Here is a 26,520-nt window from a genome sequence, read left to right as displayed (position 1 = left end):
TTTTTAAATATGTTTTAATTTTTTTTATATCAATTATTTTATTTTTAACCATTCTACATGCTTTATAATTATTTTCTAAAACACATTTAAAAAAACAAGTGAAAATAATAGAAAACAAATAAAAAATATTATTTGAAAAAACCTTATTTTTTATTCATAAAAACAAAAAATATAAAACAATTTTTAGTTACCAAACACTTTTTTATTTTTTTTTTTGTTCTTAAGAACATAAAATTGTTTTTGAAAACAATTGTCAAATAAACCCTTAAATATTTAAATAATTTTTAAAATTATTTTTTTAAAATATATATTTGTAAAGATTCTTTATTTCATATAAAAGTTTAAGTTACCACATTTTCTTTTCTATGTTAAAAATAGAAAACATGAAGTGTAAGGAAACGGATATATAAACTTATTAGAAAATCTAAAATATATGAAAAGGAAAAAAAATATAAAAATGGGAAAAGTATTTATCCAAAAATTAAATATAATTAATTATTTATAGGGACTCATTTTCTTGAGATAAGTTGAAGGGAAATTTTTAATACAAGTATATAGTCGTTGTTTAGGTTTTGGAAGGAGCATCACTTCATTGCGGTGAAACGTGGGTAGCCACCACGACCGCTGCATCCTCCTCGTTGTTCTACGAGTCAGGGAAAACGTTATTTCCTTCTTTTTCCCTCACTTTCTCACAAGCCAAACAACACCGTTGCTTTTAACTCTCTCTTCCCCACTTCCTTTTTCTGTAATCCAATTATCCATGGGGTCGCTCAAGAGAAAATCAACAGAAGACCCCTCCGTCGAGCGCCTCTCTCCACAGAAACAACAGCGAGAAGACAGTGCTTCACTCAATACGTTAGAAGAATCTGTGGCTTGCATACACGATGTTTCGTACCCAGAGGGCTACGAGCCACGTTCTTCCTTTTCGTCTTCGCCCCGGAAAGATTCGAAACCTGCAAAGGAGTTCCCGTTCACTCTCGACCCTTTCCAGTCCGAAGCAATCAAATGCCTCGACGCCGAGGAATCTGTTATGGTATCTTCTCACATTTTGGGCTTAAATTCCAACAATTTTGATGCTATTTTTGATGCATCTGTATGTGGAGTGAAATGATTTCGGAGATTAGTATAAATTTCGGTTGTAAAAGATATGTTTTGTTGGATGCTAACTGGATTTGACATAAATTGCTGAGAAAATTGAGGGTAAATAGAAGTTGGAATTTTATATTTTATGTTGTTTGCTGACCCCTCAGAGGCAGATAGTTGTATTGGGTATAGGTGGGTGGAGTATATGCTTACTTAGGTTTCTTTCTTTATTTCTGGTGAGTTGCTAATAAAATTGAGGGTGAATAGAAGTTGGAATCTTACATTTTGGGGCTCTTTAGATGTTTGAAAACTGAAAAGATTTCCTTTAAGAGTCAAATAGTTGTTTGGGTATAGTTGAGTGGAGTGTTTGCCTGCTGAAGAGATGTGGTAATTTGGTTTCTTTTTAAATTAATTTCTAGTTGGTTGCCAATAAAATTGAGGGTAACTAGAATTTGGAATCTTGTGTTTTATGTTGTTGTGGTTTTTGAAAAAATGAAAATACTCAAATGACCAAAGCCTCTGGTTGTATTACTTAAGAGTTTAGTGGAGTCTTTTCCTTTAATTTTGCTTCTCTTGAATTAGATAATTAAAGGTGGGGATCCCAAAACCTACCTCCTCCCAGAACTACATGGATTTGTGGGGGTTGGGTGGGTTGTGTTGGAGAAGGGAAACTAGTTTGGAGTTCTATAAATGCATAAATGGCTTGGTTTTGGTGCACCTCTGAGCCTGTGCTTATGGGAAACTTTGGAGTTAATATTCCTGCCAGAACAGGAAAAATTGGAGTTAAATTGTGAAACTGTTTGGGCTTGTTATGGAATGTGTATCCATTGATTCACATAAGAAATAGGTGTTTTGAGGGAATTCCTGTCACAAGTCATCACTGCAACCCTACCCTTGAAAACGTGAGCACACTCTCTAATCATCCACCATGAACTTAGTTAGTCTATTAGGGGAAGGGTTACATTTAAGAGGAAGCCTATTTGTACTTACAATGCCCAATTGGTTGGTTCTACCATTTGTGAAAAAAGAAAAGAAAGTACAATTCAGCATGTGTTTTTCTCTAACCATTCTACTTTTTTTTTAAGCTTTTCATAGCTAACTTAAACTTTAGACCCCTTAATGTTGAGTCCTGTTCTTTGAATTCAAAGAAAATTGTGTGTAAACTTATACAACTTGTACTTGAAAAAAAAAAAAAGGAAAAGAAAAAACAGAAATTTGAAAATCTAAACATTAACATGTGAAGAAGGTCAACTTTCTGAAATACCCTTGAGGCCTGGCTCAAGTGGTAAAGGTTTGGGAGGGTTTGTGGGAGGTTCCAAGTCAAAGTCCCAATAGGGATAAAATTTTACCTATCAAAAAAAAAAAAAAAAAAAAACAGGTCGTCTCTCTGACATAGCTGAGAAGTTTGGACGTCCCGAACCTTGCCCTTCACTGGGCATGTACAGAAACTTAATATGTGAGATTAAATCATCAGAAGTATCTTAGTAATTATTGGAAGGAAGAAACTGGTGAACTGTTTAAAGATCTTCATGACAGCTTAACTGCTGTAGAGGCAATTTTTGAATTTGGTAATCAAAACTATTATAATTAATATTTTTTTAGCAAGAATCCTTCTTCTTAGCTACCATGTAGATACTATATTGTATGCTTTCTGTAGGTTTACCTTACCATGAGATGTCAGTTTCTACCATGTAAATCACATACTAATTCTCAAGCCCAGGTTATCGTTCTTTTTATTATTCAGTTATTTGTTTTTGCATGGTTCTTCTTGATGTTGCTCCTGGTGCATGTATAACCTACCTACTTTATTTTATTATGTTTTCTCAATCAGTGCCTCTTATTCTGCAGTCTGCACATGTTCTACATCTCTCATCATTTCCATTTTCTGATAGGTATCAGCTCATACATCAGCGGGAAAGACTGTTGTAGCGTTATATGCTATTGCCATGTCATTGCAAAACAATCAACGAGTAATATACACTTCGCCTATCAAGGCACTCAGCAACCAAAAGTATAGAGAATTTAAAGAAGAATTCTCAGATGTTGGTTTGATGACTGGGGATGTCACTATTGAGCCCAATGCTTCTTGCCTGGTAGGCCCAGTTATCATTTATATATTTATTTTTTTCCTATTTGAGCCTTTGAAATGTTTCTGTATTTTGGGTTGCTAAATTATAGTTCTGTTTCAGGTAATGACCACAGAAATCTGGAGAAGTATGCAATACAAGGGATCAGAAATTATACGGGAGGTGGCTTGGGTAATTTTTGATGAGGTACATTATATGCGTGATAGGGAAAGAGGTGTGGTATGGGAAGAAAGCATTGTCATGGCTCCAAGGAACTCACGATTTGTATTCCTCTCAGCAACTGTGCCTAATGCAAAGGAATTCGCTGATTGGGTTGCAAAGGTGATTTATGCTTTTTAAATGTTTCTTGTTACCATATTATGAATTGTGAAATTAGCTTCGGAGATGATGAAGATGGGAAATATCCTTTCTAGGAACTTTGAAGAAGAGCAGCAAAGAAATAATTTATAATCCAACCTGGATAATCGAGATCTCTTAATAGGCTTTCAATGTAAATAAGTAAATGTAGTGTGCATGAATATTTTGGGATTGAGCAACTTATATTGCTTAGGATTTGCCTTAGGTAAATGATGGGTGTCTTGATTAAGGTTGATACATAGTTTTAAAAGGCACACTTTAAATGCGCCTAGGCTCAAGGCGCAACCACTCCCTAGTTATAGCACCTCGCTTGCCAAGACATGCGCCTTATCGACTTTACTCTTCTTTTTTAAATGCTTTTATTTTTGAAATTTCTATTTGTATATTTAAACTTATATAATTTTGTTATTTTTTTTATTGAATGATTCTTTTAAATGTTTGGAATCTTAAATTTTTTATTGATTGGATTAGATTTTGAATCATATTTTATAAGATTAATATGCACCCCAAGTTGCATTTCACTTTAGTCAGGCACGCGCCTTGTGTTGCGCCTTGCGCCTAAGTTATAGGAGACTTTTGCGCCTTAGGTGCACCTTTTGCCTTTTAGAACTATGGGTTGATAAATCAAAATAAACCTTAAATCATAAATAAATAAAGAGCAAGTGATTCTTTCTTGGACATAATTCAATATTAAAAAATCTATTGACCTTTTGTTCTTACCCTTTTCTTTCTCTAAGATCCCACCTCTTTTAGCAAAAGGATAATTTGATTTAATGTGATTCAAAACTCATACCTCATTCAAATGGTGGTATTCTGAATTTTGGCGTGTTCCAGCCAATCTATTGATTGTTTCGCTTCCTCCCAGTTGTGAAATGCTTGATTACAAATGATAAAAGATGAACATTTCTTTAAGCAATGTTAGTAAAATAGAGGATGGTAAACTCATGAACCAATTCAACTTAACTATTGAGGATTTCTTTGATATTGAAAGATATTTTTCTAAGCATGAAACCCTACACAAGTGAAAATAAGGTGCAAGAATGCAATATGGATTGCAAAATTGAATGGCAGAACTTTCTTGTTTAGGCAAGGCCTCAGGTGCTGAATGATAGGACAATTATCTTCCTCCACTTTTTCTTCTGGCATATTTATGCTGAATCCTTTTAAAACCCTCAGGCATGGCTCTGAGCTTCTCCTCTTCTAGTTCATTGGTGATATATGCATTTGTACCCATCCCACTGGATTAATCTTCAAATACTTCTTGCTTGTAGAGCAATACATTTGCTTCCTCTTCTTCTAGGCATGTCTTCCCCAAAATTGGAGCCCTCTGTTTTTATAGTTTGTAAAAATTGTTGTGATCAGATAATGAAAATTTTATCATGATTAGTTGGTGATCTGTCAGCATTGTATCCAAAATGAGTAGCTTTTGGACTGCAGCCTCTTAAGACATGATTTGATGGGGTTTGATCAGCTACGATTGGCAACCTCTGTCCATTATATTTTCTAGTAATATTCCCTTGAATTCAAAACTGTTTGAATCTTGTACTTAGCACCTACAGATGTAGTGCATATGTCCATTGATGAAAAAATTAGGGATCTATCAACTGATAGGGTGCAATTGATTACAAGATCTAATGATAGATCAGGAGTGAGGAATCAAATAAATCACTCGGCATATGTAGATAATGAGGGAGCCCTTTCTTTTGTAAAAACATATTTGTTCAATACCATATTTCTCCTTTTCTTTCTCTCTTTTCTCATCTCCTTTTGAAATCCACCCGTCAACAAGAGGGATTATTAGTTCTTATGTTTGCCATGCCAAAAATTCTATTGATTGAAAGATGCACTTGAGTTTGGTATATTAGGCATTCTTTTGTGCAGCTATATTTCTAATAAAGTTCTTTCTAAAAACAGCTGTATATAGGAGAGCTTATTTGAAAGAGATTTATCAGTTTTTAATTACTACATCTTTAGAAGGCTTTTAATAGATACCAGCTTCCTAAAACTCTTCTGGACAAAAGCTATAGTATTGTAACTTCTATCGAAAGAGCTTTAACTCCTAATATCTTTAATCTGACATGCTTAAAATGCAACCAAACACTAAATAAAATGAGTTTTATTGCCAAAAAGGTCTTTTAAGCCTTACAAACCATGTGCCAGAGTGGGCTTAGCATCTTTTCAATGCATGGGTTGCACCTGTAAGTTTCAAGATTCTAGGTGCCACCATTTATGATACCTAGACTCTTCAACTTTACCTAATGCACTCATGCCAACACGACATGATATGCGTTTGTGTGTGGGCTCCCTGTTGAATACTCTTATTTTACTTTAGATATTGACTATTTTTATTTTCTTGTTCTTTTTTAAAATAAGGATAAAGGAAAAAAGAGATGTTATTTTATTTATTTTTAATTCTGTTTGTCAAGAATATATTAATTTTTTGCTTCTAACTAAATTCTAATTGTTTTTTTTTTTTTTTTTTCTGTATCATGTCATTTCCAAGTACCATGAAAATTATTTTTCAACCAAGTTCCGATGTCCTAAAATTTGAGATGCAAAGGATTAGACACCTAGACACAAACCTACACCCAACACCTGTACCCTAGCCTATGTAACATAGGCCACCATAAAGCCCATGCTTCCTAGATTTTCCTATAATCTAGACATAAATTAATTATAATTTCTTTTGCATGTTTGCTTAAACATGTGAAATCTTATAGAACACCTGTCAAATATAGTCTCTTATTTCCTCTGCTTTCCTCCTCCTTATTTCCTACTCAACCTTTCTGTATTATAGAGGAGGGATGGACATTAATGAAAACAAGGAACCTTTCTTAGCAAGGAAGTCTGTGTCAGAAGACTTGAGAAAATTGATTACTAGGACCATTATGTGCAACTTCAACCATCAGTGTTTCTAGATGACATTGATGAATTTTTATTCCAATAATTTATATTGTAGTTTGTCTTGTTAAGTAGGGAACCATGCCTGGTTAATATAATGGCATTAATGTTATTTCCCAGAATGCAGGTCCATCAGCAACCGTGTCACATTGTTTATACTGATTATCGGCCAACACCACTTCAGCATTATATTTTTCCTTCTGGAGGCGATGGTCTCTACTTGGTGGTGGATGAAAAGGGAAAATTTCGTGAGGATAGCTTTCAGAAAGCTTTAAATGCACTCGTTCCTGCTGGTGAAGGTGACAAGAAAAGAGAAAATGGGAAGAGGCAGAAAGGACTGGTGGTGGGCAGAGCTGGTGAAGAAAGTGACATTTTCAAGATGGTGAAAATGATTATTCAGCGTCAGTATGATCCCGTGATACTTTTCAGCTTCAGTAAAAGGGATTGCGAATTTCTTGCAATGCAGGTAAATCTCTCTCTCTCTCTCTCTGAGAAGGAAAAAAAAAAAAGAAATGGGGGTCGGGTTAACTACCTAGGTTTCCACCACCTGGAGACAGAGCCCTGATCACATACTCTAATATAATGCTTTTGTTCTGAAACTTTTCAGTCACCATGTTGATACAAAGGCTGTTCCTAGAAAACTATGAAAGCAACATCAACTCCATAGACAACCCACTAATCACATTGCTCAACTCTGGGCTTGGGGATTTTTTTTTATGTATTAGGAAGGTGGTTGCATTCCATTCTCACCAGGTTGAAACTGGTCCCTATTCTGTGCTTAATATCACTATTTCATTAACTAAAGGTGGATTTGAAAATTGTACCCAAGAGGGAAATAAACCAAGTTGGTGACAGCATGTGCTATACCACATTGGAGGAAATTAGATACTCAAAAGGGAAGCGAAAGAATTATAAGTATGTTTGTTAGCAATCTCCAAGCGGGCATGTCACAAAAGAAAAATGAAAATGATATTGGTAGAATTTATGTAAAAGTAGAAAGAGGGTCAACTGGGGACAAACCTAAAAAATGAAAATAAACCTTAAATGGAAATAATTTTTTTCATGGGAAAATGTAAAATGGAAACAAATCTACTATGGTGGCAGTCCTAAATTAGAAGCAGTAGAAGGAAAGGGAAGATTTCTTGGGGGAGCTTGATGCTGTTAGAGGGTTGTGGGGTGACCCTTGGTGCGTGGTAGGTGATTTTAATGTGGTTAGGTTCCCTAAGGAGAGCACTAGGGGAGGCAGACTAACCTACTCAATGAGGAGATTCTCGGAGATTATCGAGGATTTAGAGTTAAGGGACTTTGCCTTTGCAGGGAGGATCTTTCACTTGGTCGGGTGGCCTGAATAATCAATCTCATTCTAGGCTTGATAGGTTTCTGGTCTCGGATGAATGGGAAGGTCACTTTACTGGGGCTGTATAGTGTGTCCTTCCTAAGTCGGTTTCAGATCATTTTCCAATCATGCTAGATGGGGGAGGCGTGAGGAGAGGCCCTTCGCCTTTTAGATTAAAATATATGTGGTTGAAGGAGGAGAGTTTCAAGGATAAGGTGCAGGCTTGGTAGGAAGGTCTTAGTTTTAGTGGGTCTACTAGTTTTGTCTTGGCAACGAAGCTAAAAGCCCTGAAGCCGCTTTTGAGAGACTAGAATAGGAATGATTTCGGCAAAGTTAAAGCCAATAAGGCGTTGGCTTTGAATCAAGTGGACTTTTAGGACATAGTAGAGCTAACTCAACCACTTACTGTTCTTGAGTTGGAAGCTAAGAGAGGAGCAAAAGAGGATTTTAAAAAGTGGGTGCTTCTTGAAGAAATTTCTTGGAGACATAAATCAAGGGAAGTATGGTTGAGGGAGGGGAATAGGAACACTGGTTTCTTCCATAAGATGGCTAATGCTCACAGGAGGAGGAACTAGATGACCCGGGTTTAGATTAGTGGTTCTTGGTTAACAGAGGAGAATGAGATTAGAGTTGGAGTGGTGAATGCGTTTAAGAATTTGTTGTTTGCTACTGGAGGGTGGAGACCCAACATTAGTGATCTGTCCTTTGCAAGGTTGGAGGCTGTGGAGGCGACTAAATTGGAGGAGCCTTTTTTTTTTTTAGCAGGAGGTGTTGGAAGCTCTTAAGGGCTTTTGTGGGGACAAAGCGCTTGGGCCTGATGGCTTTCCTATGGCCTTTTAGCAGTTTTCTTAGGGTTTTGTGAAGGAGGAGGTCATGGGATTTTTTAGGGAGTTTCATGACCATGGTCGCTTTGTAAAAAGTCTAAATGCAACTTTCCTGGTTTTGACCCCCAAAAAAGGGGGAGCAGAAGATTTAATGGACTTCAGGCCAATTAGTTTGGTGGGAGGGTTGTATAAGTGGCTAGCTAAAGTGCTAGCCAATAGGCTAAAGCTGGTGGTGGGTAAGGTGGTCTTTAAGGCTCAAAAGGCCTTTGTGGAGGGAAGACAAATCTTGGATACTGTCCTTGTTGCTAATGAAGTTATAAATTCGATTTTGAAGAGCAATGAGAGGGCAGTGATGTGCAAGTTGGATATAGAAAAGGCGTATGATCATGTGGACTGGTCCTTTTTGCTTTCAGTTATGGGTATGATGGGATTCAGGGAGAAATGGCTTTGGTGAATGCAATGGTGTATCTCCACAACTAGCTTTCTTGTTCTGGTTAATGGGACATCTTCACATTTCTTCCAAAGTTCTAGGGGATTAAGGCAAGGGGATCCCTTCTCACCGTACTTATTCGTGATTGCTATGGAGGATCTTAGTTGTCTTCTGAAGAGAGCCGTAAATAGTGTTTTTTTGGTAGCTTGCAAGGCGAGGGGTAGAGGTGGTGAAGGGGTTCAAGTGTCTCACTTATTATTCACCGATGATACTTTGGTTTTCTATGGGGCTTCTCAGGATCAGATGATGTATTTAAGTTGGATTCTAATGTGGTTTGAGGCCATTTCGGGGTTGAGAATTAATTTGGACAAAAGTGAGTTAATCCTGGTAGGTGGTGTGGAAAATGCGAAGGCTTTGGTTGCTGATCTTGGGTGTAAGGTTGGGAGTCTCTCATCTTCTTATCTGAGATTGCCTTTAGGTGCTCCTCATAGATCCGTGACTGTTTAGGATGGAGTGGAGGAGAGATTTCAGAAGAAATTGGCTAGGTGGAAGAGCCAATACATCTCCAAAGGAGGGAGGATCACCTTGATTCGGAGCACTTTGGCAAGCATGCCCATTTACTTCATGTTTGTGTTTTCTTTGCGCAGAAAAGTCAGATTGAGGATAAAGCAGATTTAGGGGAATTTTTTGTGGGGAGGTGAGGCTCTTGGGCGGAAACCTCATCTTGTACGGTGGGGTTTGGTTTTCCTAGACAAAAGTAAAGGGGGGCAAGGGGTATAGTGTCTCTCTACTCTTAATAAGGCACTTCTGTGCAAATGGAGCTGGAGATTTGCTAATGAGAGAGGGGCTTTTTGGAATCAAGTGATTAGGGGGAAGTTTGGGGAGGAGCAAGGGGGTTGGTGTTCCAAGGAAGTGAGGGGTGGGTATGGTGTGGGATTATGGAAAGCAATTAGGAGGGAGTGACATGTAAGTAGTAGGCTCTCTTTTGAGGTGGGGAATAGACAAAGGGTGAAATTTTGGAAAGATAGTTGGTGTGGGGATTCACCTCTTTGTGTTTCTTTTCCCACTTCATTTGCTTTAGTTCTCGTCAAGGATGCTTGGGTCAAAGATGTGTGGAGTTCCTCTGAGGGAAGGGGGAGTTGGAGCCCGCACTTCTCCAGACCTTTCAATGATTGGGAGATGGTGAGGTACACAGGTTTTTTCTGGGCCTTAATGGGAAGAGAGTTCAGCAAGATGTGGAAGATAGGGTGCTTTGGAGAGAGACTAAATGTGGGAAGTTTTCCGTTAAGTCTCTCTACAAAGCATTAGATTCAGGCCCTTCAGCCTTTTTCCCTTCGACTGTCATTTGGAAAGCTTGTGTGCAGCCCAAAGTGAGTTTCTTTGGGTGGGAAGCTTCATGGGAAAAAGCTTTTTCTTTGGACCAACTTTAGAAGAGAGGTTCGTCTTTAGCGAATAGATGCTACCTTTGTCAATTGAATGAAGAATCTATAGACCACATTCTTCTCCATTGCGCTAAGGCAAGGACTCTTTGGGCGATGTTTTTCTCTCTTTTTGGGGTGCAGAGGGTGCTGCCAACCACTGTCAAGGAGACGCTTTTGGGCTAGGACGGGTCTTTTGTGGGAAAAAAGAAAAAGAAAGTTTGGAGAGCAGACCCTTTGTGTATTTTTTGGACGGTTTGGAAGGTAAGAAACAAAATCTCATTTGAGGAAGAAGTGTTGTCAATCCAAAAACCTTTTTTTTTTTTTTTTTTTTTTAAAAAAAAAAAACTTAAAGAGTTCCTTTGTTTATTTCCTTTGGGTAGAGACAAAGTTGTTCAGAAAATATGGTCCTTCGACTTTAGTTGATTTTATTGATTGGGTGGGATCCCGTTGAGGGTGGGGTTCCTTCTGCACCTCCGTTCCTTGCAACTGTGTTCCAGCTGGGGAGCCCCGGGGTCTTTTCTTCTTCTTTGTATACTTTCAGCTGCTGCTTTGGTGGTTTTTTAATACAATTTTCTCTCTTATCAAAAAATTAGAAGCAGTAGAAACATGGAAACTATCAGAACATTGAATCAGAAATATGAAACATGATAGCCTCCTGCAAGGAAGAAATTATCAAATCTGGGACTTCATTTTCTATGTTGGCATGTCAGTGGGTTTTTTTAATTTCCTTTTTCTTTTTCTTTTTGGTTGAGAATACTATTATTACCAATAAATCCAGTGTTTGGGCCTGGGGATTTAAAACCAGCTTTTTTGTTTTTTGGCTAAAAATAGTTTAAAACAATGTTGAATTTATTTTAAGCAGTGTGTTAAAATATGGACAAAAGTTGGTCAAACGGGTAGAAAAGGGGTCCAATGCTTAGGAGGCTTTTAGCAATGCCTCTTTTGTGTCTTAGAGGCTGAAGGGAGCTAATATTTACAGGGAATATAGGTTTTTGGACCCCTAGAGCCTCATGTACCAGTTAGGAGTGCAAAAGGCAAGAAAATTAGTCTTCCAAAGTTCTTTACATTCTGGGCTGAGGTTTGGTCCTTCCCATGTAATGGTATAATCTTCTTGACCATATGGCCCTTCTCTGGATGACAGTTTGGTCATCAGAGACTTTGGGGTGTTTTTACCCCAGATGCAAATTCTAGTTCGGACTTCGGTCACTTGTATCTTAGTTAACTTAAATCCAAATTGGGTCAAATTTATGCTCATTTTCAAGCTCTAGAAGTCATCTATTTAATGGATGAAACAGATTATTGAAATTTATTTTAGATTTCCAAAAAGCTCAACCAAATCTGGTAACCTAAATAATCATTTAGGGCTGGAATTGATTGCTCTCAGAATTGATTTTGTCTTAAGCCTCTTTATGCATAACAAAGTCTCAGATTGCTTCAACCCATTTGGAAAACTTATATCACAGGAGAAACTAGGGGTTAAATCTTAAGTTTGGTTTCTTGCAGTGGGGTTCCTAAAGGCTACTGTTAATCAAAGCCTGGTTAAAGTTGTGCATCTATTTTGGGGTTGGTGTTTGTGTTTGGGGAGGGAGAAGAATGTTAAACCATACAATTCTGATTTTCCATTCAAGATGTGCTAGCCTTGCAACCCTGGATACCCCATATCTGCTAGATACTGCATGTATGTAATCCATGTCAAATATGGCCCAATCACTCATGTGCTCTGTAGCATTTATATATACTCCTAATCCTTTCTTCTTCTGCTTCTTCTTTTTATGTGAAAATGTTAAGACTGAGGCTTGTTCTTTTTTTTTTTTTTTGTTTCTATAGATGGCAAGAATGGATTTAAATGATGACAATGAGAAAGTGAACATAGAAACTATATTCTGGAGTGCTATGGACATGCTTTCAGATGATGATAAAAAGTTACCTCAGGCAAGAATTGTTCTCTTCTTATTGTTGCACTCATTTTCTATTCTAGTTTGTAAATACCTCTCTCTCTCCCTTATTTTCTATTCTATTTTGTAAATATCTTTTCCCCTGAAGATATGTATCCCTGTATCTTAATATATCTTGCACTCTCTTTTTTGGTCTATCATTTTTTTTTAGAAACTATTGTCAATAGTTTGGTCATAATTTGTTATTTAAATTTCTACTGTAAAAGATTAATAATTTCTTTATATATATATATTATTTATGGTGCTTTAGCTTATTAGAAAAATTATTTATGGTGCTTCCATACTTTGAAAATTTCCAGGTTTCAAATATGCTACCCCTCTTAAAACGTGGAATAGGCGTGCACCATTCTGGGTTGCTTCCCATACTGAAGGAAGTGATTGAGATACTATTTCAAGAAGGTCTCATTAAGGTTGGGTGCTAAAACTTGTGAATCCGTCTGTTATCATGGATTTTGGTTTCATCAGTGTAACAACTGATTGTAGCCTTTTATTTTTACTTTTCTTTTTATTTTTCATTCTTGTCATTTTACTTGGCAATGCTAATCAGTAATGATATTCCTGAAACACACAACTCTTATCAAATTTACATTGTATAAAGCCCAAATGTTGGTTTCTCAGTTTGTGATCCTGTATAATAACTAGAGCTTCTTGCCTCCCCAAACCCTGCTTCTGTTTATTTTTCTTCTTGAATTTTCCCTGTGCATCTATACCAATTTTCTGAACGATCTCTCCTGTCTCATTATGTTCTCTTACTAAAAGGGACTTGCCTTCGTTTTCCCTCTCTTTGTCATGAAAAAAATTAGAATATTCTAGTCACCGTTTGTCCAATGGTGAATCCTTGCTAATTAATTAAATTTTTTAGGTGTGCTTTAAATATTGAAATGTTTTCCTTTAGTGTTTGTTTGCCACAGAGACTTTCAGCATTGGTTTGAACATGCCAGCAAAGACTGTAGTGTTTACAAATGTTCGTAAATTTGATGGGGATAAATTTAGATGGATATCCAGTGGGGAGTTTATACAGATGAGTGGTCGTGCTGGTCGTCGAGGCATTGATGAACGGGGAATATGCATCCTTATGGTGGATGAGAAGCTAGAACCTTCTACTGCTAAAATGATGCTCAAAGGAAGTGCTGATTGCTTGAACAGGTACTGGTTTCAGTTGCCCCTTCGGTATTGCTTTTGATGCAGAATAAATTCTTATTTGGGGCCACCTTTTTTGCATACTTATTGCTGGAATTTAAGGGGCATAATGATCGGTTCAACTGATTTGTGTGGTTAAATATGTTGTTTTTGTTTTATATTACTAGTGCTCTTTTGGGAACCTTTCCTAATATTTAGTTTGGTTAGTGAGTCTCCCTGGGCTTTTGACTATTAGTTTTGTAATTATAAAGTATTTGTTGTAGTATCTGCAGATTATCTTAAAATCCAAAAGTAGTGGAAGGAAACTTCTTTGATCTCCATAAATATAATCAAAGACCCTAGGAAGGAACTTTGTTGAGAAAAAATAACTCTCTTACTAGGACATCTTCTCAACCTTATTTCGGAAAAACCAGGAGCCTGAACCAGCTCCTACAGGGTCCATTCAGTTTAGTACTAGACCTAAGGGAATAGGCTCAGTTTTCTTGCTTGCATGGCTTCCAAAGATGCTTTTACCCCAAAACACTCACACCTGGTTCCCCATTAGATGCTGCTGCTTTTAAACATTTAAGGATATAAGTTAAGAGTTTTTAACTAAATGAATGTTGCATCTAGAAGTTCCTCATCCTTCTTTTGTACTTCTTATTTCTATCAATATATTTCTTTGTTGTTTCCTATAAAAAAAAAATGTTGCATCTAGAAGTTCAGATGGCTAATGCATAATATGATCATAGGATATTGTTTAGAAGGCCTTTAATCCTTGTCGCAACAGTACCCAAAGTTGTAGAGACGTGAAGATCAAGTTTTCATCGTCCTTCAATATGAGAGATTTTTGGACTTGGATTAAGAATCTCCTGATCATGAAATTCATTGTGAACAAGCTTATTAAGAATCCAAATCTGAATCTTGTGGCACTAGATTATAAAATATGGTCTAGAACTTTTTGTTATCCAGGGCTAATCCTCCAAGCTACCAACAAAAGAACTATACAATTTGATCCCTCGATCAGCCAAGAATTGCTATTGTTTTGCTTTCTGTGGTGTTTTGTGGTGACACTTTTTCCCTTTTGTTCCAGTGCCTTCCATTTAAGTTACAACATGCTTCTGAATCAAATGCGATCTGAGGATGGTGATCCTGAAAAGTTGCTTCGCAATTCATTCTATCAATTTCAAGCAGACCGTGCCATTCCTGATCTTGAGGTTGGTTGACAGTAACTTTGTCCATAAATTGTTCCCCCTGACCCCCTCCTTCCAAATTATGTATTTGTTGACATTGCACACACAGAAACAAGCAAAGAACCTTGAAGAAGAGAGGGATTCAATTATAATTGAGGAAGAAGATAGTTTGGAGAATTATTACAACCTGATACAGCAGTATAAGAGTTTGAAGAAGGATGTCCGTGATATTGTGTTTTCTCCAAGATACTGCTTGCCCTTCTTGCAACCTGGAAGGCTTGTGTGCATCCAATGCACAAAGACTGAGGAAAATTCTCCATCTTTCTGTATCAAGGACCAGACCACATGGGCAGTGATTATCAATTTTGAAAGGGTGAAAGGTACTGAAGGTAAGAGCTTAAATTGATCTTAAATTTAACAGCTAGTTGTCCTTTCTAATTTAAGTTTACAAAACTATTTGTTCTTGATCTGTGATTCAGATGATGTAAGTAGAAAACCAGAGGATGCAGACTACATGGTGGATGTTCTAACCAGATGTACAGTTAGTAGGGATGGAGTTTTAAAAAAGACAATTAAGATTGTTTCATTGAAGGAGCCTGGAGAACCTGTTGTTGTTACTGTTCCTATTTCTCAGGCAAAGTCCATCATACTATTCTAATATTCATAAATCTCTGTTCTTTTCTTTTAACCAGCAGTTGCAACATGATTATTTTGGGCTTTTTAAATTCTGTAAATTATCTCATCAAGCATTCAGTATTTTTATAGACTGAACATGGATACAAATCATTATTGCGTGTTTTATTTTGTTTTAAGCATCCCGAGTTCCCAAACACTATCGATTTGTAAACGATGATATGATAGAGATTTTATTGTTAAATTTGCATTAAATATCTAATTTCTTTTCTCAAATTAGATTTATCTGCTCTTTAAATTTTTTCTTTCTTCCAGTTGTCTTGTGATTTAAGTGGTTGAAACATTGGAGTAAAAACATTTGCCTAGAAAATTTTTACCTACCATTTTATGTTATATCATTGATTAGTCATGCCACACATGAAACTGATTTGTTCTTTTCATTTGTGAGCAGATTGATGGTTTAAGTAGTGTCCGTCTGATCATATCAAAGGATCTTTTGCCATTGGAAGCTCGAGAAAACACCCTGAAAAAGGTGTCGGAAGTTCTTTCTAGATTTGCTAAAGAAGGGATGCCCCTCCTAGATCCTGAGGAAGACATGAAGGTATGTTACATTAAATTACTTATCTACATCTTGATTTGTTCATATTTGAAATTTTCACTTTTCATGAAATATTCTTCAGGTTCAAAGTAGCCAGTACAGAAAGGCTGTCCGTAGGATAGAAGCTTTAGAGAGCTTGTTTGACAAGCATGAAGTTGCAAAATCTCCACTTATTGAGCAGAAGCTTAAAGTTTTGCATATGAAGAAAGAATTGACAGCCAAGATCAAGTCAATTAAGAGAACAATGCGCTCTTCCACTGCATTGGCTTTCAAAGATGAACTCAAGGCAAGGAAACGGGTTCTTCGGAAGCTAGGGTAATGAAATTTCTATGTTTCATTTCAACCTTAGAACTAGGAAAAGATGTTTTTTTCTTTTTTTGGTTGTGGATGTTCCTTTCCTGGCAGCTGCTTAATTAGTCTGGGCTACCCTGCTTTGACAGCCACATCAGGTCTGGGAGCTGCAAGCCTCCTAAGTTTTTCCTGTTTCAAATCTCAATTTACTCCTACTCTTACCTTGTTTTTTTTATCATCATTCAAAATAAAATAATTGCCTCTTTCCAAAAAACCTTCCCTTGTTAGACTAATGCAAGATGGAGTTTGAAGCCTGAAGCTAAAGGTTGCATTCCAAAAATAGGTTTGAGATATTGTACATTTAAGAGGGAAGTTTAAAATGAGTAAGAAGGAACTTTAGAAAGAGTAATGGAAAGGTTGGTGGTTGGGCATTTATCACTCCATCTCTTGTAGAATGAGGAGGAGGTTCTTTTATGTGGTTAGAGCTAATCACACCTTGGTCAGTCCCTGGACATAGGGGCCATGAAAGTTGCTCCTCAAGTTATCTAAGTCTAGGGCAGAGACCTTGAGGGATATTTCGGGGGTGGGCTAGGGTATATGTATTGGGTGGATGTTAGAGCGTTCATATTTAAACTTGGCACACCTGAGTGGTAGAGCCAAGGTGCTTATCATTGAGTTGGAAACTTGCCAAGATAGGAATATAGATTGGACAGCACTGCCTTTAGTGGCAGAGCCTGAAATTTATTGAGACACTCTTTTCTTTCTTCCTTTGTTTTCCTTTTTGCTGATAAATTTGTTTCTTATTAAACTCTCTTAATTTAGCTGAAAAATTGTTTGTTGTTAAATGATTAGAAGAAATCATGATGTCAACATGCCTGGATCTTATTTTACTTCAGGTATGTCACAAGTGACAACGTTGTGGAGTTGAAGGGGAAGGTTGCTTGTGAAATCAGTAGTGCGGATGAGTTGACTCTCACGGAGCTTATGTTCAATGGGGTTTTCAAAGACATAAAGGTGGAGGATATGGTTTCTCTTCTGTCTTGTTTTGTGTGGCGGGAGAAGCTTCAAGATGCTCAAAAGCCAAAGGATGAACTTGAGTTGCTATTTACACAGTTACAAGATACAGCTAGGAGGGTTGCCAAAGTTCAGCTGGAGAGCAAGGTATTAGTGGAACTTTCCATTGACTTCATTCATTTTTTTATTTTATTTTTATTTTCTCTGAAAGTTGCAGTCACCACATTGAATAGGTTTACAAAGTCATATCACAATCAATGTCTGGAACTTGGTAACTCTGCACGCATTTAAATATCTGGATTTGAGTTATTCAATACTGATTCTCTTTCGAGTTTAAGAACTGTGGTCTTAACCAGGTTCAGTTAGAGCTTCCCTTTGGTGCATGTTTGGGAAATTACTAATTTCAGCCAGGCTGGTTGAGAGCTATTTAGTTCATGTCAAAGATATGTTTAACACAAACTGTTTCAAGTTTGTTAGCTCTTTGTCTAGAATTGGGATTGAATACTATTTCTGGTAACATGGTGCTTAATTTTCATCTTATATAGTTAGAAACATCCCCATTTTTCAATTGACGAAAAATCCTCATTTTGTAATCCTGAAACCATTCTCTTATTTCCTTTTATCATAATTACCCTGCCCAGTATCTGGACTAGTCAACTGCCACCATGTGTTACAGAACTACCATTCTTTCATCACTTTCTCTCAACGGCCATTGGATATCAGCACTGTGGTCATTCTACTGTATGACTGGTTTTAGAACCATTATTTTTATTTGTATATGAAAAGCAAATTTACTTCCCCATCATCATCACCACTACATGGCAACCCCTTTAGTGCCTCCATATCAGCATCTTCAATCTTCCCTAATATTTTAACCACTAGTTGGCTGTTCCATAATCATATTGAAATCCAAATTCCACAACCACCTTAGCCAGCACCACCATGGCTGTCAGCCTCCAAATGCCATTGACCATCTCCACCATTCTCATAGCGATCAGATGTCGCATATAAAAATATCACAAAATACTTTACCTATTTCAGGGTGTGGTTGGGGCTGTTGGGGAGATGATGATCTGGAATACTTGCATGTATGAGAGAGGGAGCTGTTTACATGTTTTTATAAAATGGAGAGGATGGATGGAGTGCTTCATTAGGTTATGTTCTTTATGAGCTGTCGCATCAGAATTTTGCATTGGAAGGCAAAATAACTAGCTGGTGAGTTGCAAGACCAAGAAAATCTATGCAATTCTTGAACTATTTTGGAAATGTGGCAAAGTGGACAAAAACTAAATTGTTGAACGAAGCATTGCCCATTGACCTCAGGAGCCAAAGTTTAAAAGATAATGACAAATAACATCTGCAGGGCTCAGGTGGCAAGTGGTTGGGGTGGAAAGGGGGAGGCTCCATGTAAAATTTAATGGATGCTGTCAGCCAAAAAAGATGTTTGAAGGAAATGCTGTTTCAATATCAGATGGCCAATACCCTTCCTGCCACTGCATCAGCCTCTGATTGCTCACCAAATTGCTTGTGCTCTGTCTGGGAAGCTGATGGTGCTGTTGCAATATGGTGTTGTTGGCTATTTGAATCTATTTCTTCATTGGCAGGGCTCTGCAGAGCTCCGTTAGTAATGCATATTATCGTAAAACAGAGTGGAATGGTGCTTAACTGAAATGAGCATGACAGAAATCTACATGTTGATCATTGCAACTTAAATTCTTAAGAATGAAAGATTTATCTGAAGAGAATTTACCATGATACAATTATAAGTATTTTTATTATCATAGATGGCATTGATGTTTACTAGCATGAGCTGCTGATTGCATGACATATGGTCTTTGCTCACTGGCTGATGGGTCTTCTTGTATGCTTGGTTTACATCTGATTTGATGACCTTGGGGTCCTTTTGAAATCAAAACTGAAAGGGATCTGGTGAAAAGCCTATGTAAAGTTTTGATGTGGGGCAAAAGTTTCTTTTTCCTGTTGTTTAAGTGATTCTGGCTACATTTCTGGACTGGTCTTGCAAATAAAGGCTTATCATCTTTTACTCTCCAACTGACTATCTTTTTCATCCTTTTTATTATTATTTTTGTATACCTCAGGTCCAAATTGATGTGGAGAGCTTTGTGAATTCTTTCCGGCCTGATATCATGGAGGCTGTGCATGCTTGGGCCAAAGGGTCCAAATTCTATCAGATTATGGAAATCACACAAGTGTTTGAAGGAAGCTTGATCAGGGCTATTAGGAGACTGGAGGAAGTTCTACAGCAACTCATACAAGCAGCCAAATCCATTGGAGAAACTGAGCTTGAAGCAAAATTTGAAGAGGCTGTTTCCAAGATTAAGAGGGACATAGTCTTTGCAGCATCTCTGTACTTGTAGTTCTGCCGAGAAGATTCTATTTCACTTTTTTACCTTGTTGAAGGATTCAACAAAGCGAGAATCTCTCTTTTTAAAGCAACGGTAAAACAATCTGCAAGCAGATGCATATGGGAAAGTTGCATTTGTGATGAGAGAAACAAGGAGGAGACCCGTTTGGGGTTGGCAACCCGCAAAGTTTTGGCTCTTGTTGACATATGCTCCTTGGTGTCGTCTTCTATATTATTTACTCAGTTGGGAAGAAGAAAAAGGTACAAAGGTTACTCATTTGAGAGTAGTACGTGTGCTGGGCAGATGGAGGTGATCATCTTAAACATTCACACAAGAGACCACAGCAGCATAATCTAGGAAAGGAATTGCGTTTGAGAATTTATGTTTCAACATCAGCTTGTACACCCTCTATTTTTGGCAGTCATCGGTTAGAGGCTAGTACTGTGTGGTATGTTATATTTTCACTAATTAAGCACTTCATTTCCCAACCTCTAAATTTTTGCTACTTGTGTCATTGGTAACAGAAGTTGAGCTTGGACGTGTCACATTATTAATTAATTTACACATGAGTCTAATTTAGATGTGCCCAGGAGCATTAGTATTGGGTGTTTTTCTTTTATTTTTCACCATGTTCCTCCTTGATTGTGCATGATTTTCCTCCTTTATCGTTTTGGATTGTTGGCTATCTTCCTTCATTGAAGGGTTTATTAGTTCTCAGCAGAAGGATGTGTTTGTATCGTATGCCAATAAATAGATACATTCACTATAACCTGTGAATGGGTTATGGCCTCCAAAATGCTGGGCATGCCTCTAAAATGAGGCCTATACAAAAAGGCAAGTAGGCAACACAGAAGCGTCCACCAGTGCACTCACGACATCCAACGTGCTTCTGAATATTAAATGAAATACCCAACATCTATAGTCGCTAACTTTATAATATAATAAAATAAAATGCATCGCTCCAACCAATGCAAGCTGACAAGATTCTGCAGACACACTGAATAAGTTCACAAGAGCCAGTCACTCTCACGGTCTCACCTGCCTCCTTCCCATCTTCTTCTTCACCTAAATTCATCAATGGCAGCTGCTACTCCTCTTTACCTGCAAAACAAACCCCACCACCATCATCATCATCATCTATCTTCTCTCTTTTCTTCTTCGCTTCCTTTCTCCATCAAAACAAATCCTTTCTCCACCTCTAAACCCTCCTCTCTCATCATTTCTTCTATATCTAATCCACCTCTCTCTGGCCGTAAGCTCCGAGCCGCCGTCATCGGAGGCGGCCCCGCAGGATCCTCTGCGGCCGAGACTCTCGCTGCCGGCGGCATCGAGACCTTCCTCTTTGAACGCAGCCCCGCCTCCTCCAAGCCCTGCGGCGGCGCCATCCCCCTCTGCATGCTCGAAGAGTTCTCCATTCCGCCGGAGCTCGTAGACCGGAGAGTCACCCGCATGAAGATCATCTCCCCCTCCAACCTCACCGTCGACTTCGGCAAAACCCTCAAGCCCAACGAGTACATCGCCATGCTTCGCCGCGAGGTCCTCGACTCATTCCTCCGCCGCCGAGCCGAGTCCGCCGGCGCCACCGCAATCACCGCCCTCGTCACCTCCCTCGACCTCCCCTCCTCCCCGGCATCACCGTACGTCATCCACTACAACGCCGGCGGATCCCGCCACTCCCTGGCCGTCGACGTGGTGATCGGAGCCGACGGGGCCAACAGCCGTGTCGCGAAATCCATCAAGGCCGGCGACTACAGCTGTGCTATCGCCTTCCAAGAACGAATCAAACTCCCGGAGGAGAAAATGGAGTATTACCAAGACCTAGCGGAGATGTACGTAGGAAACGACGTGTCGCCGGATTTCTACGCCTGGGTATTCCCGAAATGCGACCATGTGGCAGTGGGCACGGGCACGGTGTGCTCAAAGCAGAATATTAAGTTGTACCAAAGAGGAATCCGAGAAAGGGTTGAACCCAAGATCAGCGGAGGAAAAGTGATCAAAGTAGAGGCCCATCCCATACCAGAGCACCCACGCCCTGTCCGTATCCGAGGCCGCGTGGCCTTAGTGGGGGACGCCGCAGGGTACGTGACAAAGTGCTCGGGCGAGGGCATATATTTTGCTGCAAAGTCGGGAAAAATGTGCGCAGAGGCCATATTAAAAGCCTCCGAAGGAGGGTTGAGGATGATAAGCGAGGAGGATTTAAGGAGGGAGTATCTGAAGGAGTGGGATGGGAAGTACTTGGTGACATACAGGTTGCTGGATTTGTTGCATAGGGTGTTCTACGGGAGCAATGCGGCGAGGGAGGCGTTGGTGGAGCTGTGTGGGAACGAATATGTGCAGAGGATGACGTTTGAGAGCTATTTGTACAAGAGGTTGGCTGAGGGGGATGGGTGGGAGGATGCTAAGATGGTTTTCAATACATTTGGGAGTTTGATAAGGTGTAAGATTGTGGGGAGAGACGTACAGGCTTTGAGGGTGTGAGTTGTGAGGACTTTGCTTGTATTGGGGAGATGTGGTCTAATATATGAGATAATTTGAAGTAGCTTTGTGTTGGAAGGCTTGGGAGTTTGATTGTTAGTTTGTTAGTTTGTTAGTTTGGGGAGATGTAGGCTGCCACCAAAGTTGTATTATTTTCTTTATGTATCAATTATCATCACTAGTTCTGCAATGCAATGCAGGAACAACTTCAGAAGCAGCGAGCATATCATGAAGCTTCATTGCCATCTCTAGATTTAACCTGTTCAATTGGATGTTGGCCGATAGGGTTGCAAAATAACCGGGGTTTTGGGGCTAAATAGCCCTTTCGTAGAAAAAAAAAAAAGGTTTAACCTCAGCAAAACTTATATTCAAACTAACTATTTTATTGGCACATAAGAGTCATGTTATAATTTTTTTTTTTTTTCAAAATTTAAATTGAAGCCTCGATTGACAATTGAGACTTCGTTTTTTAATTGAAACTTTGCTAATTGAGGCTTCATTTTTTAACTGAAGTTATAATTGACAATTGATGCTTTATTTTTGAATTGAAACTTCAATTATCAATTGAAATTTCATTTTTTTTAACTAAAATCGTAATTGTTAATCGAAGTTGCCGCTTTAATTAAAAAATGATGCCTAAATTGGTAATTATGGTTTCAGTTTTTTTTTTTTTTTTTTTTTACTTTAAAATTTAATTAAAAGTATTAAATTACAAATTACTGTTGAAATTAAAAATATATACTTTAATAGTAAAAAATTTGTACATTTAAATTTAAGGATCTAAGATTACTTTAATAAAGATAATAACAAATGAATATTTTATTTATCAATAAATTAATAATTTTAAAATAATAAAGTTATATGACATATAAATAAAATATAAATTATATAATTTAAGATATTTAATTTGTTGTAATTTTAAGATATTAATTTATTTGTATTTTGACAAATTTATCATTATCGAAATAATAGTATACTCTTAAGTTTCCACATATAGATTTTTTATTATTTTAAAGCATATATTTATAATTTCACACAAAAAAATGCTATTATTTGTACACACAACATATATGCCTTTAAGATACATTTCAAAATTAGTTAATGAAATTAATTAGAAAAAGTCTACTATAAAATGTAATTTTTAGTAGTTTCATCAAAGTCACAAAAAATACCTACTAAACATTTATATAGTGGGAAAAAAAAAGTATATAATCTCACATGCCTTCACAAGGAGAGAACCAATGTATAATTGGTACTCTCTTCCTTTTTGGTCGCCCCTTTCTAATTATAGTATGTACTGCACACAACACATGAAGAATATCTGTCTATGATAGAGCTGGAAATAGAGGTGGAGGTGGCAATCTAGGTCAACATAAGTCACGTCGACTCCTTGGAATGGCTAGGGGTAAATCTTAGTAGATGTGATAGTCTCTATAGGTATAGGAACAAATATAGACGACTCTAGTCATAGTAGAGTAGATGGTGTAGATATTTGTGTTGAGGGTACAACTGATGTCCTAAACTTAAGTCATAGTTGAGTAGCTAAGGAAGAATCTAGGTGCAATGAAAGGGGATCGACATATGGGGTGGCGAGCACTGAAGGTGGATTTGAAGAGGTAAGAGGTTGTATTGAAAGTGGGTCTGAAGATGTAGAGGTTGTACTGATGGTGGGTTTAATAAGGTAAAGGGTTATACTGATAGTGGGTCTAAAAAGATAGGAGGTTGTACTAATGGTTGGTTTGAAGAGATAGGGAGTTGTACTAATGCTAGGTTTGAAGAGATAGGTGACTGTGCTGATCGTGGGAATAAAGAGGTAGAGGGTTATAATGATGCTAACACTAACAAGGTGATAGGCTAACGATTGATATATCTACATCCCCCTCGAGATGCTGATCGACCTCAAACAGGTGGCAATCGAGCAACTGTCAACTGAGTTGGTGGCCTACCTTTTCCATGTTGTACATATGGGATACGATAATCCTCCCAAATAATGCACATAACATCAATGCCTATGTGAATAATATCAACAATACCAAAGCGACAAACATCACTATTTGAGTCCTCCAATGCATGACCTTTCTAAGATATGATATCAATCATATTCTCAATTCGTCACATAAAATGATATGTAATTATTTGTTGAAATAAATACTATACACAATATGTACATAATATTAAAGTGATACAAACCAATAAGTGGGTAGATAAGACAATAGCTTGGAATTGCATAGGTCCAACATCATCCATAGGTATAATAAAACAACGTGATACAATGATACCATGTCATGTACAGAGCATGGTAGTCCATATGAGGCACTATAAGCTCCGCAGTGACAATGTGGTCCCCCTTAGCATCCCATAATTCCACATAGCGCTCATAATGCAATCTCTAATCATTTCGGGCTCAACCGCGTCGATCTATGGAGTGAAGATCAATATCTATGGATGATGTCAATGGAATACCATGCATGATTCCAAATTGTAGCAACACACACTCAGGACGATACCACTCAACAATATAAAAAAAATATAAGTGGCAACATCGTTCGCCAAGTATCCTGATCAACTAAACAAATGTTTGGAAGTAATGCTAGTATATCGTCCGAGTAAGGCTACCATAATACTTGATACATTCAAATCTTAGTATGTATATAATATTAATAATCTTTTTTAAACAAAATTAGTATTTAGCTCAAACCTAATTAGATTGTTGTCTATCAAACTCATCTCTATATGTGACTAACACACGGTGAGGAGTGTCTGTATGAGATAAGGGAACCCTCCACCTACTTCCTAGTGCATCTGTCGGGAGTCCCTCATTTATAGGTAGTGTACATGGGGAAGTGATCTATTAGGATGACCCGCTTATAATCACTCCTATGACCATAACTAAAAATTAAATAAAATTATGTTGAAATGCACATAATTATGAAAAAATTACATAATTTTAATAAGACTTATAATTATACCTGCAACAATTGTAATGGTCTTGTAATAGTTTCAACACTATCTAAGCTAGCTCGACATAAATCTTTACAAAGATGTATTAGTGTTGCACTCCCCCAACCATATTATGTAGTCTCATCAAAATCTCTTAACATAGGTAAAATTACTAACTGAAGGTAGGTTTCCTTCTTATCTGGAAATAATGAACTACCCATTAATAATAAAATATATGCTCTGGCATAGAGCTGTAACATGACCCCGTCTAAAACCTTTGGTGGTAAGTGGGATAAATGGGTAGTAATAAAACGAACTTTAAGGAATGCTCTATGAATATCAATCTCTATCACCCAATAACTCCTCACAAAGTGCATGCCAATCAATATCTGTAGTAGCAGTGACAGGATGACCATGCACATGTAATCTGAATAAGATGGCTACATCTTGTAATGTGATAGTCATCTCACCAACTAGCATATGGAATGTGTGTCTTTGGGCGCCACCTCTCCACTAGTGTAGTAATCAAAGGCCAATCAATCTGAACATGGCCCACTTGATGAAAAGCATAAAATCCTAACTATATAATGTATGACCGAACATGATCATCCAAAACCCACGCTTGAGGGAACCTGTGTCAACAAGTCAAAACATTTGGATCAACATAAATGGTGGATGATCGATGTCGATGTTGAAGACTAAACACAATTGTATCTTCAAGGTTAGGATGAATAGGAAATGATTGGATGTCCATGTCTACATATAGATTAATATATGAATTATTTGATGAAAAATATAAAAGTTTCAATATCATCTCCCTTAAACAACGAGGATTCTATTTTTTTTTTCAAGTAACTTGATTGATATAAGCAAATATGAATGAATTAACAACAAACAACAATTTCTAACAAACAAACACCAATAAGATGTTTAATAAGATGTCAATTATATATAATTTAAAACGATTAAGGTCAATACTAGTAAAGAAGAAAATAACAGTGCAATAAGATGTTCATGAAGTACATCAACTCCTATCATTTGTTTCTCTATTAGGATAAGAATGTCGATTGGGACCCAATTGCTTGCAAAGTCCACATGTTTATGGAATTTTAGTTTCCCTTGCATCCATATCATTATGCAAAGGATTTGATTTTGGTCAACTAGAAGTTATATGCTTCATTGGCTCAAAAGGTAGAATTATTGGTCCATCATATTGACATCACTCCAACTCATCAAATATGGATAAAACAAGGGAGTCCATGTTGACATGTAGGTTTGTGTGGTGTAATAATTCTATACAAATTATGGAAAATTAACTAACCGACAATGACAAGAAGTAAGAATGTATGAACATGGGAATCTTAACAAAAGTGTTTTGCTACATGTGCAAGACCTCGTTCGAAAGTTAACATGATATGTGTAAGGTTTCCTATTACTACTTCCAACAGAGCATCTAGTTTTAATGTGAAAACATCCATCCACATGATCATATAAAAC

At 37.5% G+C, this 26,520-nt stretch overlaps 2 protein-coding genes across 6 annotated transcripts; both read left to right on the top strand.

Moving 5' to 3' along the window:
- The first annotated feature begins 529 nt into the window (after positions 1 to 529).
- LOC100258243 (DExH-box ATP-dependent RNA helicase DExH9) lies at positions 530 to 20,227 on the top strand. Of its 5 annotated transcripts, XM_019220644.2 has the most exons (15): positions 530 to 1,033; positions 2,976 to 3,176; positions 3,273 to 3,491; positions 6,556 to 6,894; positions 12,267 to 12,371; positions 12,694 to 12,804; positions 13,290 to 13,540; positions 14,607 to 14,730; positions 14,816 to 15,095; positions 15,186 to 15,340; positions 15,791 to 15,940; positions 16,020 to 16,252; positions 17,125 to 17,389; positions 18,284 to 18,457; positions 18,606 to 19,042. In XM_019220644.2, the coding sequence occupies exons 1-14, from the start codon at positions 761 to 763 to the stop codon at positions 18,410 to 18,412; spliced, it is 2,835 nt and encodes a 944-aa protein (XP_019076189.1). In that variant the 5' UTR covers positions 530 to 760; the 3' UTR covers positions 18,413 to 18,457; positions 18,606 to 19,042. The 5 variants fall into 5 exon arrangements, with proteins under 5 accessions (XP_019076189.1, XP_019076187.1, XP_002273102.1 ...); XM_019220642.2 differs by lacking the exons at positions 18,284 to 18,457; positions 18,606 to 19,042 and adding an exon at positions 19,342 to 20,227 and having other exon boundaries at positions 14,816 to 15,086; XM_002273066.5 differs by lacking the exons at positions 18,284 to 18,457; positions 18,606 to 19,042 and adding an exon at positions 19,342 to 20,227.
- A 143-nt stretch (positions 20,228 to 20,370) lies between these two features.
- Positions 20,371 to 22,300, top strand: LOC100253115 (geranylgeranyl diphosphate reductase, chloroplastic). Its single transcript, XM_002273097.5, has one exon. The coding sequence runs from the start codon at positions 20,686 to 20,688 to the stop codon at positions 22,084 to 22,086; it is 1,401 nt and encodes a 466-aa protein (XP_002273133.1). The 5' UTR covers positions 20,371 to 20,685; the 3' UTR covers positions 22,087 to 22,300.
- The last annotated feature ends 4,220 nt before the right edge of the window (positions 22,301 to 26,520 follow it).

Source organism: Vitis vinifera, chromosome 6 (assembly GCF_030704535.1).
Source record: "Vitis vinifera cultivar Pinot Noir 40024 chromosome 6, ASM3070453v1".
NCBI classification, from domain to species: domain Eukaryota; kingdom Viridiplantae; phylum Streptophyta; class Magnoliopsida; order Vitales; family Vitaceae; genus Vitis; species Vitis vinifera.
This window is presented reverse-complemented; position numbering and strand designations above follow the sequence as displayed.